This window comes from Microcaecilia unicolor, chromosome 6 (genome assembly GCF_901765095.1).
Source record: "Microcaecilia unicolor chromosome 6, aMicUni1.1, whole genome shotgun sequence".
Lineage (NCBI taxonomy): Eukaryota > Metazoa > Chordata > Amphibia > Gymnophiona > Siphonopidae > Microcaecilia > Microcaecilia unicolor.
In genome coordinates, this window is record NC_044036.1 from 316,583,614 (window position 1) to 316,601,493 (window position 17,880).

Genomic DNA, 17,880 nt, shown 5'->3' on the forward strand with positions numbered 1-17,880 from the left:
CAACCTCTACCTGTAACGCATCTTTTTGTTTAAGAAAAGAACTAAGACTTACCTTTGTCAAGAAACCCAATGAGTATTCCGTACACATTAATAGTTATCTTGCCAACCACTGTAAAACACAGCATCATACAACCTTGTAAATGTAATTGAACCAGTGTAGTCTCTAACAACTGTTAAGTGTAAGCCACATTGACATTGAGGGAAGCTGGTGAGAAAAGATAGATAAGAGTGAAATAAAGGGATCCTGTAGGAGTGCATGTCCTACTGAGGACAAGTAGTTATGGGGGGAGGTGTGGCCGAACAGAGCCCTGTGCTGCGATTCGGAAATCCACTGGTAATGTGTGATACTTTGTATCCTCCAGCTTTAAGAATCCGGGAATAAACAAAGCTCTTCACATGATATGACTTTCCTCTCCAACAGATGATTAAGAGGAAAAGTTGCAAACATGCATTATTTGCCTATAAGGCATGATTTTTTTTTTACTGCAATGGATGTTAAGTAATGAGATGCAAATGTATGAAAAGCATCTTAATATTGTGCAAAGTGAATAGTAAATCTTCTGCAAAACTTTGCAAGTTGAGTTATTCATGGAAAGATAATGCCACCTCTGAGGTACTATTATCTTTCTTTGCTGGGAGCACTGGGCCGCTAATGTTTGGTCTATTCTCCCAAGGAGCCTCTTGGGCTGGTGATTGAAAAAACTAACCTCCGTCCAACACCTCGTCTCCCTGGTACCTGACATGGTCTTCGTGGTGCGTAGAAGAAGTGGACAGGAACAAGACTACTGTGAGGCTGAGGCGGCCATTTTGTTACTGGGAGCTATTTTTTTTTTTAATTTGCCCTCCCATCTGTTTTTCTCCTGTTCTGCAGCCCAGCAGTGGCTCATCGGGACAAGCCTAGCCCCCAACAATGGCTCATTTGCCAAGATTGACCCACAGTGACCACCCTTCCCCCTGTGCTCTATGGCAGGTGCTGAAATTTAGGTGACTAACCTAACCTAGCACCCATGATTTTTTTTCCAGCAGCTTTTTATGACTATAATTTAACTGTGCAATTCATTTCAAGTGTGTATGGCATTCACATTGCAAGCAATAATATGATCTTGAGCTGTCATCGTGAAACAAGTTGCGCAGATATGGAGAGATTTTGCAGTGTGCTGTGGTCAGCATGTTTGGAAATGTATCACAGAAAACCGCTCTAAGAGGCCCTGTTACAAAGCCCCGGTTGGACTACAGCGGCAATGGTGTGCGACAAATCCGCCCAGTGGTAGTTCTGGTGTGTGCTGCACGCCATTTCTGGCACTTGGAAAATATATATATTTTTTAAGCGCTGGGGGCTTACCTGGCAGTAATTGCTGCCCGGTTACCGCCAGGTTAACGTTGGAACCCTTACCGGTAAGGGCTCCTTCAGGAAATGGCCACGTGGCAGGTGCTTAAGTTACAAACAAAAAAACAGCACCACGGGCCTTTAAAAATGGAACACAGTTCTTAAATGAATAAGCCTTGACAAAAACAAGGGCTGTGCTTCGGTGACTAGCACCTGCGTCAGGGGTCACAGTGATGACGTGGAAAACTCGGGGAATAACTCGAATATATTCCTCTACAATATGTTATTCCTTACCCCACGTTTCATATAGTAAAAGCTACAAAGCAACAAGGCACTTTCACTTTCTGTATCCAAACATGGCCATTTCCATGTTAAACCCCCCCCCCCCTCCTTTTACCCACAGTGGTAAAAGGGGGCCTCGGCGCACAGCAAACCCATGTTCCGATGCCACTGTAGTTGTCCTTTTTCCGCAACTTGGTAAAAGTACCCCTAAAATGCCTTATGAATAAGGGATCAACAGAGAATACAATATTAATTACAACAGCAAAGTTGGTGGATTGCTGGGCATCTCTGAGGAGGTGAAAATAAATTAATTTCCCCACATCTTGCTTAGTACCTTCATGCACTGACCCTGTTGTATAAAATTTATACCCAAGGCAACATTATAATTGAGGTCTGGTAGGAAGAAGAAAAGAATAGATATTGGCTACACTTTGATCAGAATAAAAAAGGTGCCTTCCTGTAGCTTATGCACCAGGGCGTAGGATGGTGCAAAACTCTAGGAGATAAAATCTCTGGTTCATCAGTAGGCTGTGATGAACATGTTCGCCTTTTTTTATTATTATTATTTTTTAAAATTATGCTCTGTGGTTTAAGAGGACTGAAAACAGGTGAACTCCTGAGGATATGCAGGAGATAAAGTGCTGCTGCTAATATGCCACAAACCTCATATTTAATTCAGAAGGTTCTCAAAGAGATCTTGCCAGAAAGTGGAAGATTTTTAAGACCAGCGTTAATGATAAAATTGAAGGGCTTGATTGCATAACCAGCATTCCCTGGCTTAGGAGTGAGGTTTATTATTGCTGTGGTATGTGCAAAATTAACCCATTTGGAGACATCGCCCTCAAGAGAATACATTACGAATAATCTTGAAGAATCATGACACAAACAATTTTAAAGCTTGGTTGAAAGATTTTATGTCTAATAACCTGAGCAGACATTTTTTTTTTATAAGGAGTGTGTCTCGCTTCCATTTTCTTGAGACTAATGAGACTCTCGGTCTTCTCTGGATCATATATGCTGGCACCATCACAGTTCTTAAATTGAAACTTCATGGTTCAGTTTGTGATGGTGTTAAAGCACATTAACCAAATCTGTTCAGGTGCTGTGTGGCTCCTAATCTGATAGGCATGGTTGGATACCTTGTTACTATAGTATTTTTGGAATGCTAATTACATTTACTGTGTCATTGATTGGCAGAGTTCTGATACAGGTTGTTCCCATGCTTCTTTGAACACTTAAGATAAAAGCTTGCATAAGGAGACTGCAGGATGTTTTCTGGGAGCAGCTCATCCAGGATATGGGAGTCCCAATGACCTCTGCACTTCTGTTTACTGGGTACTTGATTTGCGTTTTGGGCTTGCGCAGCAGCCAAAGACTGCTGCAAACAAGAGGAGGGTGATGAAGAGGATGCAGAAGGACCCAATCACCACCAGTCCTCCTAGAGCCCAGTAGTCATCCAGGAGCCTGGATTTCAAGTCCTCCAAAACCAGGGAAGCAGATTGGATGGGGGGTGGCATGCTGGAACCCATGCTGGAAAAGAGAGACATGTACAAGTGACGTTTTCAGTAAGCTGTGATTCAATCTGCAGATGTGGATAACAAAAAATTAAAAAAATTCCCTTCACCACATTCTTACCTCCAAAACCTCAGACAATGTAGCAGAAATCCATAAAATCAATGGTGGCTGGTGTTTAAAAAAACCCAAACCAAACATTTTTCCCACATGTGCATATTTTTGATAATTTAATACAAGTAATCACCTGCAGCTTTATAGGGGATCCTGAACTGAAAGCTTCAAGAACTCATATTTTAAGGGCAAAATGTAAACCGCAGGATAGTAAACTGGAGATCAGCACAAAACACAACTTTCGGTCACATGGCAACACGGTTCTGTTTCAGATTGTGTGCTTCCGCATTCTGTTTGTGGTTCAAATGCCACTGCCCTATGTGGATCTAGTCGAATATTCTGCACATTCTCATTTTCAATCTGTCTGCTGCTCTGTTCTCCCCCTGACAGCATGTATGTTCTTGTGCACCTTCTGGCTTTACATCCTATCATCTTTTTGTGTATGGAACTTTTGTGCTCGTTTTCCCTTTTTATTCTTCTAATTCTGTTATAGATCTGCTGTGGGGGGTGGGGGGGTGGTAAGGGAATTGGCTGAGCATTAGTTCAGTCAACAGAATTTATATTTACTGCTTTATACCCCCAAATTCAGTGGCCTAGTGGTTAGGGTGGTGGACTCTGGTACTGGGGAACTGAGTTCGATTACCACTTCAGGCACAGGCAGCTCCTTGTGACTCTGGGCAAGTCACTTAACCCTCCATTGCCCCATGTAAGCCGCATTGAGCCTGCCATGAGTGGGAAAGCGCGGGGTACAAATGTAACAAAAAAAAAAATCTATTTACTTTACAAATACACTGCCTTTTATCCAGAATTCTAAAAACCTGAAAGCTCTAAAATCCAACTGTTGATGCATTACTAATCTGTACAAAAGAAGCTCATGTTTATTGAAAGTGAAACCCGGCCACAAAGTCACCTTAAAGAATTCCAGCACTGGGCATTCCCTGCTATGGCTGGTGGGAATCCCTACTATGTTTGGTGAGACTCCTCCAAAAACCACCAGCCAAAAAGGTCCTCTGCTGGTGGCACCAGCCCCTCACCCCCACCCCTGCACATTCTCAGCAGGGGGCAAGGTGGTGGTGGTGATAGAAAGTGCTGCTGGTGGAGTACTTCAACTGCTGGAGCTTGTGGATTCCTTCCAGCAGACAAAGGTGTTTGGGGTTGCAGAGGAGAGGGGTGGAGCAGCTGTTCATCATTTGAAAAACCCGGAAAACTCTGACATCCAAAAAGTTTCTGGTCTGGAACATTTCAGTTAAAGGGTTGTCAAGCTGTTTGTGTAATCTAATTTTCTCCTGTTTCAGAATAGGTGTTTGAAAAAGTTGCTTAACTTTTTTTTTTTTCTTTTTTTTCTCCATACACTCTTTTCTAAGTGATTTGGTGATTGTATGGCAGCAGTCTATAGTACTGGAAGCTTAAGCACAAGCCTTTACTGTGCTTGGTGACAACAAATTGATCAATGAAATGTTTATTTTTCCCAAAATATACTGGCCTCATTTTCCATTCCAGAGCAGCAAACTGCAGGGTGACACCTAGTCAAAACATATAGGGGCCCTGTTTATTAAGCCTTGCTAGAGACACACTAGTGTTTTTAGCGTGCCCTAACCGTGTAGATGCCCATAATATTTCTGTGGGTGTCAACACAGCACACGCTAATTTTTAGCACGTGCTAAAAACGCTAGCGCACCTTTGTAAACAGGGCCCATCATCAACAGATTTGTTACAAATGTACTTTAAAAGGAGGCTATGACAAACAGACCCCCAAAATGATGATAAAAACACTCTGAAAATATAAAAGCAAACAGGAATATCCCAGAAAAGGCAGGGCAATGCATTTCTTTAACATGACTGGGCATGTGGTACTTTTTCTACTACTTATTCTTGCCCAATTTGACTTTTTTTTTACTTGCATTTCCAAATTTTTATTTATTTTTTAAAATGTGTTCTATTTTCTGGAACTATTGATGTGTAAAATAGAACACATTTTAAAAAATAAATAAAAAAGAGGAAACCTTGAGAAATGATCTACAATGAAAATAACAAATTGTTTAGTCCACATCTCGGGAGCAAACAGGGACTAACACTCAAGTTAAAAAGAGACCTCGAGAAAATATTTGTGATGCAAAGGACAGGATTATTAATTTTAAACGTTTCCACTTCTATCTAACTCAACCCCAGAAATAAAATACTTAAGTAATATCATCTTGAAGAACAGGTTTATCGAAAAGAAAAGATTTCCAGGAAATGTGTTGGTCAAAATCACTTGTTTGTTGGTTCCTAAGCTTGAGCTTGCCTTCGCCATAAAATCTGCTTCACAGGAAAGGCAATTTTAAAAGCCAGTTTTTTAAACATAAAAGCAGCATTTTTATACATGGCAATAGGTGCTTTTAAAATCGTGCCCCGATTTGCACATACAGTTGCAAATGTACAGTCGATGTATGCATGACTTTACATGGACTGAGCAGAGGCATTCTTAAGTGTGGGGTTAAGAGTGGAGGAGTGGCGGCCTAGTGGTTAGGGTGGTGGACTTTGGTCCTGGGGAACTGAGGAACTGAGTTCGATTCCCACTTCAGGCACAGGCAGCTCCTTGTGACTCTGGGCAAGTCATTTAACCCTCCATTGCCCCATGTAAGCCGCATTGAGCCTGCCATGAGTGGGAAAGCGCAGGGTACAAATGTAACAAAAATAAAATAGATACTATTGGAGATTCTACATGGAATGTTGCTATTCCACTAGCAACATTCCATGTAGAAGGCTGCGCAGGCTTCTGTTTCTGTGAGTCTGACGTGCAGGACGTCAGACTCACAGAAGCAGAAGCCTGCGCGGCCACATAGGTGATCTGCAAGGGCCGACTTCTACATGGAATGTTGCTAGTGAAATAGCATCATTCCATGTAGAATCTCAAATAGTAGCAACAGTGGAGGAGTGACCTAGTGGTTAGGGTGGTGGACTTTGGTCCTGGGGTAACTGAGGAACTGAGTTCCATTCCCACTTCAGGCACAGGCAGCTCCTTGTGACTCTGGGCAAGTCACTTAACCCTCCATTGCCCCATGTAAACCGCATTGAGCATGCCATGAGTGGGAAAGCGCGGGGTACAAATGTAACAAAAAAAAAAGGGTTTGCATGGATGTGCACGCATTTGAAAATACACGAGTAGGGTAATTTTCAAATTGGATGTGTGCACATACTATTTTTTTTTTTTAAAGTTCAGGCCATCTTTATTGCAAAAATGTGCAGGTACCCACACAGAGAAAGGCATGCATATGCTATTTCCGTATGCACTGGGTTGTGAAATGACACTCTTGGTGACCTAGTGAAAAGCAAGGGCTTGCTTTTCTTCATTCATCTTTTGTCTGCCACCTCTAATAAGGAATGCACACAGGGCATTTCATGCTCACAAAGCTCTGCTCAGTTGGAATCCTTACAATGGCCTTCGTTGCGTAATGAATTCTGGTCCCAGACCCTAACACACAAACTATTATTGCTCAGCTGCTGTAGCTGAACAGGGTATTTAAATAAGAATTGTCTAACTGACTGACTGCCATATGCAGTCTGAGTCAGGCACAATCAGAAGACTCTTATACAAGATCATTCCTCCTCCTCAGAAGTGGCCAGACGCAAATATCTGATTATAGTACCCTAACGGGCGATGGCGACCATATTAACAATACAACACACAAGTAGTCAAAAACAACAACTGCCAGCTGGTTGAGCTGCTTGGAAAAGAGCCATGTTCCACTAAAAACAGTCAAACACCAAGAAGGTCTTTAGTTATTACCTGAATGTACAATTTTTCCTTTTAGTCCTTTGCTGCTGCTGTTTCCTTGTTTCTCAGACAAATCGGGCTTTCTGCAGATTGTTCTCTTTGAGTAGTTAGGATAAAGCCGTGTGTTCCTAAAACCCAGCCAATCTCTGTCTGTGCTCTAGTCAATTATTACCTTTCAGAGACAACAACTGCTTTAGAATTGTGGGTGAGGCCTGTTAGATAAGAGACTGTGTTGGGAATGGTGCTGTCTAAAGGCTTGGTTTATTCCCAGTGTGCCAGACTCTGGCCTCATCTTCACCCTACCATTTCTCCTTTCTTCTTTGTTTAATATATTTAGGGGGGGGGGGTTCTTTTCTTTTCTTTTTTTTTTTAAATATGAAAGCATCACGTGACATGATGCATTAGGAGGAGCAGAGAGGAAATTGTGAGGAGACTGACATGAAGTATACGAGCTGACTTTAGACAGAGGAAATTGCTTATATAATTTATACAAAATCCGAGAACTGTAATATTAATTATAGTATTTATTTGAATTACTTGTGAAATCCCTGTTGGAAAAAAAAAACCCGAATCCAAAAACAACTCAGCCTTTCCCCCTCTTCGGAGCAGTTGCCATCCACATTGGAGTCTGATTCGGTAATCACTTTGCATTTTAAATTGGTTGTTTTTATGTGTTAAAACTCTAGGCATCTTATGGAGGGATAGTTTTGAAACTAATCATAAGCCTTGAATCATATGTTCAAAAGGAAAATCCTCAAGATTCAGGCTGATAAGGGAATGCACTTATAGGGTTTTCAAAATGAAATCCCTGGGCGCGTGTTTTCTCTCTCAACGTAACCCCAGGTTTGTGGTGGTGGGGGAATTTTCAGGCCAGCTTTTTATGTGTGTAAGTGCCTGTATGTTTTCATAAAATGTTGAAAAGAACCCTAAAGAGATACTGAGAGAGGATCTGCTGAGGGGAAGAAAACTGGGAAATTGCATACACATTTGAGGTTAAATAGGTCATTCCAGTGGCTTTTTTTTTTTTAAGTTACAGTAATTATTTTGCAAAAGCAATTTGGAGAATAGCATTTAAAGTCTCTGTTAGAGCTTCCTATAAAAGCTGTTCAGAGCATTTAAAGTTGTTTTAGGGTCTACCATAACATCAGTTTAGAGCAGGGGTTCTCAACCCCCAGTCCTCAGGACACACCCAACCAGTCAGGTTTTCAGGATACCCACAATGAATATGCATGGAGAGATTTGCATAGGATGGGGAAGTGCATGCAGATTTATTCCATGCATATTAGTGTTGTCCAATATGTGATTGAAATCGATTCGCTGATTTCGTTTTTGGAAAATCGATTTGTTTTATTAAAAATTGGGTAGTTCGATTTTGTTGTTTTTTTGCCGGCAGCGAACACAAGCAGCCAGCAACACTTCCAGAAGCAGGAATATGCCAGAGTGAAGGCTGTGTGGCCTTCGGGAGCAGTGTACTTGGTTGCTCCTATTTGTTGTCGGAGAAGATCAACAGTTTTAAAAGGTACATGACCAGATAGCAACACTGGGAACTGCTTGCCAAAGTGGAAGTGACACTGGGGACCTGTGCAGCACAGCTAGTATAGAGGCTGGGCTCTGTCAGCCACAACAGAGGAGGAGGGACTGCAGGAGAAGGTGGAGATGTGGAGGAGGAAAGGAAAGGAGCAGAAAGAGAGATATGAAGGAGGGAAAGATGTTGTGGATGTGAATGGGCAGAATGGGAGGCAGAGATTTTCAGAAAGTGGGAATTGCAAGGAGTAAAGAGTGGTCCATGCAGACCCTGCCACTCATTCACATCCTTTCAGACATGCCACCAAGTCACTCACTCACACACAGTTAGTCCTCGTTCAGTTGCTGCTGACAAACTATAAGGTGAAATTTTTTTAATAAAACAATTGACTTCATATAAAAGTAACATAACTAATCTACTCACTTTCGTTGTAGCCTTAAAGAACTGAATCAAATCAAATAAAAAAAAAATCAATTCATATGAGCAAATTGAATCGAAATTTTTTTGACTGAATCAGACAGCACTAGTGCATATTCATTGTGGATATCCTGAAAACCTGACTAGCTAGGTGTGTCCCGAGGACTGGGTTGAGAACCCCTGGTTTAGAGCACAGCTAATACTAAAGAAACCCTCTATTTTGAGTTTTTAAGTGGTGGACCTCAGGTGTCAACTAGATAAGATTTTAGACAGTGCTGGGAAGGAGCTGGCTGTCTTGGTACATGTGGGTACCAACAACATAGGAAAATGTGGTAGAGAGGTTCTGGAAACCCAAGTCCAGAACCTCCTAGGCACCACTTAAAAAATGCTCCCCATTCCATTCACAAGACCCAAGAGAAAGGCAGAGCTTTGCAGTCTGAATGCATGGATGAGGGGTTTAGATTTGTTAGGAACTGGGCAACATTCTGGGGAAGAGGGAGCCTGTTCTGAAAAGATGGGCCCCACCTTAACCAATGTGGAACTAAGCTGCTTGTGCTAACATTTAAGAACAAGATGGAGCAGCTTTAGAATCTGGGAGAAAGCTGATAAGTCACTCAGGAGTGCATCTTTGAAGGGTACTATCCAAATAATGGACATTAGGGTACAGAGAGGATGCAACAGGAACCTTTAAAGGCAGGGCCGGTCTTAGACAGAGGCAACCAAGGCGGCCGCATAGGGCCCCGCGCCTAAGGGGGCCCCGCTGAGCGTGCCTCAACTCTGCCTCATGCCTCCGCTCCAACCTCCGACCGGGACCGCATCGAGTTACTCAACCTCTCTCTAACCATAGGCAGATAAGCATTCCTGGCATACCTTGTACACTGTAGCACTGTGCTGGATCTTTTCTTAATATTTTCCCTTATTTTCTCCTTTGTTATGAGAATTGGAACTACTAATTGTAGTGGACTTGAACTGAATAATTTCTGGGGAGGGAAGGTTTCATGATGATAACATTGTGCTTATTATTTCAATCAGTTTTTTGTACAAGTTTAGCTTAATTTGTCTTTATTAGAAATTTCATAAATAAAAAAATGTTCTAAAAATGGAGTAATCTTATCAATGGGGTGGAGCTAGGGTGGGGGCGGGGCTAGGATGGGGCCCCCACCAAATTGGTCTGCACAGGGCCCCGCACTTGCTAAGACCGGCCCTGTTTAAAGGGAAAGCAGAGTCAAGACTGCAAATTATCCCTGACAACTGCTCAGCAGCTTGTACATCCAAACAAAACGCACACTTTGAAGCGTCTATACACAGATGCTAGAAACCTAAAAAAATAAGATGGGAGAATTAAATTATATAGCAGTAAATGATAAGTATCTCAGAAACCTGGTGGAAGGAGGATAACCACTGGGACACTTACCTGGGTACAAATTATATCACAACATTGGTGTGGTTCAAATTGGAGGGGGGATAGGGCTATATGTTAAAGAGGGAATTGAGTCAAACAGAATAAAAATTCAGCAGGAAACAGTAATGTGGAATCTTTATGGATAGAAATTCTATGTGTGAAGGAAAAGAGAATACTAATGGGGCTTATGATCACTGGACACTGAGGAATAGAACACAGACTGGTGACATTAAGATTACTCAAGCTAAGTATTATATGAAAGTGTATTTCACCGCATATATGGCGTAGAAATTAGCCTCTACCTTATTGTATTGTTAAAAGTGTGTGTACAAGTATTTCATGAATAAGAAGAGTGGAGTTTTTTTTGTGAAGACTAATGATTGAAGAGGAGTTCTCTAAACCTTGAAAGGTGTTACTTTAAAGAGATTTCTCCGTGGTTTCTGAAGTCTTTTTTTCTCCACATTTTTTCATGAATATGCGTGAATTAACACCTGCAATACAGGGTTTCATCTAGTAGAATTTTTGAATGATATTCTGATATATATTCTACGATTCCTTCAAGATAGATTAGCTTAACTACCGTCCCCATGCCAGAATGAATGATCAGATGATGAAATGTTGGCAGAAATTGGAGAAGCTAGCAAATTTTGCATCACTATGTAAATGGATTATTTCAGTTATCAAACACAGATAATAAAGAGAGAGGGCTATTCAACATCATGAAAATGAAATACAAAACTATAACCCCCCCCCCCCAAAAAAAAAAAAAACAGAACAAAAAGGGGGATATGTTGAAAGATGCTGTTAAAGCCAGTAAAAATTCCCAAAATCTATAGTACATCAAAAAATATGTATTGGAGAAAAAGACCTTAGTGAAAAAGTCTCTAACAAAATTACTAAAATTAGAGCTTTTGTTTATCATTAGTCTGAGAACTCCACTAGAAAACAAAATGAGTAATAAAACTATGCATTTATCAATTAAATAAGGCTAAATATGAATCGTTCAACATAACTGTCAGGTGTGTGAAACTTGGGTTCCCCACCACACTGAGCAGAATAAATCAAATAATATCACTTTCAGAACTATAAATTCCTCAGATAGTGGCTACTAAACTGGTCCGTGGTCTTCATCATATAGCATATATTTATTAATCATTTGATTATACTGCCTTTTGATTATGGGGTCAGACTTTAAGATCTCAATATGTATACTATGGAATCAAGGCAGGAGAGGGACGATATACCACCAATGTATTTAAATGTCTCTGTCATAAGTGCACTGGAGCTGAGTCTCTTTCAGTTGAAAGGAAACTCTAGAACAAGAGGACATAGGATGAAGCTGAAAGAGGATTGGCTCAGGAGTAATCTAAGGAAATACTTCTTTATGGAAAGGGTGGTGGAAATGTGGAATGGCCTCCCGGTGGAGACTCGCTTGAATTCAAGAAAGCATGGGACAAGCATAGAAGATCTGTAAGGCAGAGGAAACTATGGTAGAGATGGTTTATTGAAGTTTTTTTAAATTTTTTTATTTTTTGTTACATTTGTGCCCTGCGCTTTCCCACTCATGGCAGGCTCAATGCGGCTTACATGGGGCAATGGAGGGTTGTGACTTGCCCAGAGTCACAAGGGCTGCCTGTGCCTGAAGTGGGAATCACACTCAGTTCCTCAGTTCCCCAGGACCAAAGTCCACCACCCTAACCACTAGGCCACTCCTCCACTGTTGCTACTATTTGAGATTCTACATGGAATGTTGCTATTCCACTAGCAACATTCCATGTAGAAGTCGGCCCTTGCAGATCACCAATGTGGCCGCGCAGGCTTCTACATGGAATGTTGCTAGTGGAATAGCAACATTCCATGTAGAATCTCCAATAGTAGCAACATTCCATGTAGAATCTCCAATAGTAGCAACATTCCATGTAGAATCTCCAATAGTATCTATTTTATTTTTGTTACATTTGTACCCTGCGCTTTCCCACTCATGTCAGGCTCAATGCAGCTTACATGGGGCAATGGAGGGTTAAGTGACTTGTCCAGAGTCACAAGGAGCTGCCTGTGCCTGAAGTGGGAATTGAACTCAGTTCCTCAGTTCCCCAGGACCAAAGTCCACCACCCTAACCACTAGGCTCGCCGTTTCTTGGTAAGATGACAAGGCGATGTACATTAAAATCAAAATAAGGTAGAGAAAAAAGAATTATTTGGAGTGGACTGGACTATAACGCGTTCGGGTTAGACATAATTAAGAGCAACAGTGTGATATGTGCTGTTTGCACTTCCACTGAAAAGCTAAGTAAAAGAAGTGTTTGTTCCCGTTCTGAGATTTTCATGACATTTTATTTTTTTTATATTAGTTTTTCAATTTCACATTTAAAGTTTAAATGATAAATCATGGTTGGTGTTTGAGCACTTAAATCAAAATTTGGTCACATTTAAAAAAACCTCCCCCTCCGTTTTTTACTGCAGACTTTTTCTCCCAATGTTAAAAAGTTTGGGGAGTTTTTACTCTGCAGGTGTTTTCGGAAGGTGGAGGAGCCAATGATGTTACCCACTACAGTTGGAGTCCTAAATAGATGGTACCCTGGGCTTATGAGGCTATATTAATTTAAGAAAAAATAAAGTGACAGTGGATATAAGTGCCAAAATAGCAATCTATATTCAGAGTATTTGGTAATTTAATAGTTTCTAATTTAATTACTCTGTGCAGTATTTTTTGAAGTTTAGAGAAAAAAGAATGCCATTTTATTATAGGATAGAGAGCCGTGTTAGTCCACTCTTAAAGGTAATCAATAGAAATCAAGCAAAATAAAACATGGAAAATAAAATAAGATGATACCTTTTTTATTGGACATAACTTAAAACATTTCTTGATTAGCTTTCGAAGGTTGCCCTTCTTCCTCAGATCGGAAATAAGCAAATGTGCTAGCTGACAGTGTATATAAGTGAAAACATTCAAGCATTACTATGACAGTAAAATAGATACCATTGGAGATTCTACATGGAATGTTGCTACTATTGGAGATTCTACATGGAATGTTGCTACTATTGGAGATTCTACATGGAATGGTGCTATTCCACTAGCAACATTCCATGTAGAAGGCTGCACAGGCTTCTGTTTCTGTGAGTCTGACGTCCTGCACGTACGTGCAGGACGTCAGACTCACAGAAGCAGAAGCCTGCGCGGCCACATTGGTGATCTACAAGGGCCGACTTCTACATGGAATGTTGCTAGTGGAATAGCAACATTCCATGTAGAATCTATAGAAATCAAACAAAATAAAACATGGAAAAGAAAATAAGATGATACCTTTTTTATTGGACATAACTTAAAACATTCTTGATTAGCTTTCGAAGGTTGCCCTTCTTCGTCAACCTTCGAAAGCTAATCAAGAAATGTATTAAGTTATGTCCAATAAAAAAGGTGGTATCTTATTTTATTTTCCATGTTTTATTTTGTTTGATTTCTATTGATTATAGGATAGGAATTAAGGAGGAAAGTAGTTACAGGAGATGAGTCGGTTGTAAGAGTATGAGAGATTGCTATCTGATTAGCAATAGTATGGATGGGCAGCCTTGGATAGGCCATGTGATCTTTATTTGCTACTAGGAAAAAATGCCCGTTTCTGAGCGGAATGAAACGGGCGCTAGCAAGGGGCCCCCTCCCTCCGTCCCTCGAAGCTACTTGCCTTGTTCGCCCTCCCTCCGTCCCTCGAAGCTACTTGCCTTGTTCGCTGTGGGCCGTTTTGGCCCTCGAGTGTCAATAGCTCCGCCCTCGACGTCATGACGTTTTGACGCGAGGGCGGTGCAGACACTCCCGGGCACACCGGATATCTCGGGCGCCTCAACTTCCGTGGAGGCTTCAGAACGTTGGGGTTGCCTTTTATATATATATAGATCATTTTCTCTGTTTCTATGTTGCAAGAGGCTTTAGTACAGCTCGTGTCAATGGTGTCTCATTTTCCTGGATGTGACATCCACAGGCTGGAGGTTGTGGTGCCATGCATCTTTCGGGTGCTTTTAATTCCAGAGACTGGCATATGGAACTCCGGAGAGGGCCTCATTGGCCCATTGTCTGCACCAGCTCCCTAGTAGAGCTCTTGGGGCCATAAGATTTCCCACTCCTTTAGAGACCCCCCCCCCCCACACACACACACACACCTGTTGTATACATGAAATTGGATCCTTGTTTACAGTGCCTTTGGCTGGCACACACAGAAAATTCCATCTAATGGCAATTGTCATCTGATTTCTGCCCCAGCAAGTCTTTGTGGGGATTCAATGGCAAATATTGTTTACCACCGTATGGAAGACCTGGATTCAGTGGCTGGTATCGGTCAGAGAGATCAACAAAGAGGATTTGAACAAATAACATCATTGTTTTCAATGTATCACAATATTTATTCATTTATAAAATATTGTGTATCACCAAAGTGACACAGGTCATTCTAGGCAGTTCACAAAAATATATAAAATACATTAAAATGCTATCTTTAAAAAGAATTAAAACATACAATAAAGACAAAATAACCTTTCTTCCATAAAATGAATGCTGTCCTTACATTTCTCATAGCATATTAACCCATACCCAGCTATCCAGACAAACACATCTACCACCATAAATTGTCTTTCATTGCCTCTGAAAGCACATTAGATTTTTACATATATTCTTATATTTCTGGCCTAAATACAAGGTAGCTCAGAATATATGCCAAGTATTTCCATTTCTTGATTTAGGAGAATAGAAAAACATTTTCACAAACTCCTTGCCTTTCTCACCCGCTTGCAGTATTCCCCCTCCCTACCCTTTGCTACTATGCTGGAGGAGTAGCCTAGTGGTTAGTGCAGTGGACTTTGATCCTGGGGAGCTGATTTCGATTCCCACTGCAGCTCCTTGTGACTCTGGGCAAGTCACTTAACCCTCCATTGCCCATGGTGCAAAATAAGTACCTGAATATATGTAAACCACTTTGAATGTAGTTGCAAAAACCTCAGAAAGGCGGTATATCAAGTCCCATTTCCCTTTCCCTTCCCTGCCATTCACCCATACAATATACCTCCCTTCCCCCCACCCCACCCCTTTTCCCCTGCCATCCAATCTTATACTCTGCCTTCTTTCCCTGCCACCTCATTGCTTTCCTCCTCCTTCCACTCACTCTAACTTCCCAGCCCTCTTGCCCTCTGCCAGGTCCCCGCCCCCCCCTTTCTCCTCTAATCCCACCTTTTCCCTTATGCTCCTTTCTGCGGACCCCCTTGAGCTCCACCCCTTCCCTTATACTCCATCCCATCGCCATACTCCTCTCTTATTTCCTTCTTATTCCCTCCCTTATGCTCTGATCCTTCATTTTGGTCCCACCTCTTGACCCGGTCCAATTCCCAACCCATCTTCACCAGTGTGACCTATATAATCCTACTATTGATTCTGCCACTCTGCAGCAGAAACTGAGGACTCCTGCTGGCTTTTCAGTGTTTGCCATTTCTCCATCCTGCTCTTTCTGAAGCCTCACATATCTGTTTTTTGGCAGACAGAGGAGGGATGAAACCTCCCCCAAAGATACAACTGTGACTAAAAGGGCAACCATTGGAATACAGTGATCAGTTTTATTTCTTTGTCTTCTTTTCGGTACAGTTTATCTGCTTGTTGTCTTCTTTGGCTGTTATAGATGAAAATGTAAATATGTTTTTATGGCAGGCTTTCAGTTAACCCAGCACATTAGTGTTTTTGTAGTTCTTGTATCTGGATTCTAAGTGAATGTTTTTGTTTTGCGTTGCATAATTCTATTTCCTGAGTGGTCACAACCTTAGTGACTCTTTCCTGTGCCACACATTCCTAAAGGTCTAAGAAAGATAAAGGCAGTTTGTCTTTTGACTGAGATACTTCTGCTGGGACATAGCACCACTCAAGTGTTCAGTGAAGGTAGCTGAGTGTTCTGTTTGCATATGTACGTCATAAAGAGAAGGAGCTGGGAATTTGCTATCATCTCTGTGATCTGTGCGTAGGATCCACAGAAGTCTGTCGCTGCTTAATGACTGCCAGGAGAAGGCCAAATCAGAAGTCCAAACTGGGTCCTCAGTTTTTTTGATTCCCTCCTGTGTGAGTGCCAGCAAGCACAGTTTGGATAAGTTGCATCCACTTCAGTCTTGCGAGGTCCTCATACCTCTCCTCCTGGCTGAACCCTGAGGAGTCTGCGTCTTTTACTGAAGTCACAACAGCAGTAGCTGCAGGCAAGAACTGCCAGCATCAGCACTGTAACTAGGAAGAAGAGGGAGAGAGAGTTTAGCTTCTGTTCATCAAGAAAAGAGAGACTTTTCTCAACTTGCTGAAAAGCTAGAGGGTAATGGTCAGTGAAACAGCAAGCAGACGTCAAGAGACAGTAATAAAACCATTCATATTTCTGTTCTTCATTTGATTTTCAACTATAGAAGTCCTTTAATTAAAGGACATAGATTGTGGTATTTTCCTGATGTTAGTAAAGAGACAAAGTAGTGATGTAAATCTTTTTTTAGAATTACGCCAACGAGTGGTTCAGAATGGTGGAGAATTTTTTTCTTCGTTTTCCTGTAAAATGTTTGGTTAAATTACCAAATTTGAGAGATTCTGAGGGGCATAATCGAACGAAAACGTCTATCTCCATGGGCGTTTATCTCCGAGAACGGGTCCGTGAAGGGGCGGACCGAACCGTATTTTCGAAAAAAATAGACGTCCATGTTTTATTCGACAATTTGTGAGCTGGGCGTTTTTGTTTTTCAGCGATAATGGAAAATGAAAGCGCCCAGCTCAAAAACGAATAAATCCAAGGCATTTGTTCGTGGGAGGGGCCAGGATTTGTAGTGCACTGTCCCCCCTCACATGCCAGGACAGCAACCGGGCACCCTAGGGGGCACTTTTACAAAAACAAAAAAAAAGGTAAAAGAGCTCCCAGGTGCATAGCACCCTTCCCTTGTGTGTTGAGCCCCCCAAATCCCCCTCAAAACCCACTGCCCACAAGTCTACACCATTACTATAGCCCTAAGGGGTGAAGGGGGGCACCTACATGTGAGTACAGTGGGTTTGGGGGGTTGGACGACTAATAAGCATTAAGCAGCACAATTGTAACAGGTAGGGGAGGGATGGGCCTGGGTCCACCTGCCTGAAGTCCACTGCACCCCCTAATAACTGCTCCAGTGACCTGCATACTGCTGCCAGGGAGGTGGGTATGACATTTGAGGGTGAAAATAAACAGTTGTGAAACGGCATATTTTGTGGTGGGAGGGGGTTTGTGACCACTGGGGGAGTCAGGGGAGATCATCCCCGATTCCCTCCAGTGGTCATCTGGTCATTTAGGGCACCTTTTGGGGCCTTATTCGTGGAAAAACAGGGTCCAGGAAAAGTGCCCTAAATTCTCGCTAAAAACGCATATTTTTTTTCCATTATCGGCGAAAGGCGCCCATCTCTGATCGGCCGATAACCACGCCCCAGTTCCGCCTTCACCACGCCTCCGACATGCCCCCATCAACTTTGTCCGCATCCGCGACGGAGTGCAGTTGAAAACGTCCAAATTCGGCTTTCG

General features: G+C 41.9%; 2 protein-coding genes and 1 long non-coding RNA gene across 5 annotated transcripts in view; 1 reads left to right on the top strand and 2 right to left on the bottom strand.

The window, feature by feature from the left end:
• RECQL5 (RecQ like helicase 5) overlaps positions 1–17,880 on the top strand; it is a 103,870-nt gene that overhangs the window by 22,519 nt on the left and 63,471 nt on the right. The gene's annotated exons all lie outside the window — the stretch shown is intronic.
• On the bottom strand, positions 1,963–7,271 carry LOC115473367. Its single transcript, XR_003942648.1, has 2 exons — positions 7,005–7,271; positions 1,963–3,139 (listed from the first exon to the last, which is right to left on the bottom strand). It is a non-coding gene; the product is annotated as an uncharacterized LOC115473367 (long non-coding RNA).
• Positions 15,352–17,880, bottom strand: part of SMIM5 (small integral membrane protein 5) — a 30,429-nt gene continuing 27,900 nt past the window's right edge. The window contains exon 3 of the mRNA XM_030208261.1: positions 15,352–16,583. Coding sequence (XP_030064121.1) covers positions 16,483–16,583 — 101 coding nt within the window. The 3' untranslated portion in view covers positions 15,352–16,482. The remainder of the gene's footprint in view (positions 16,584–17,880) is intronic.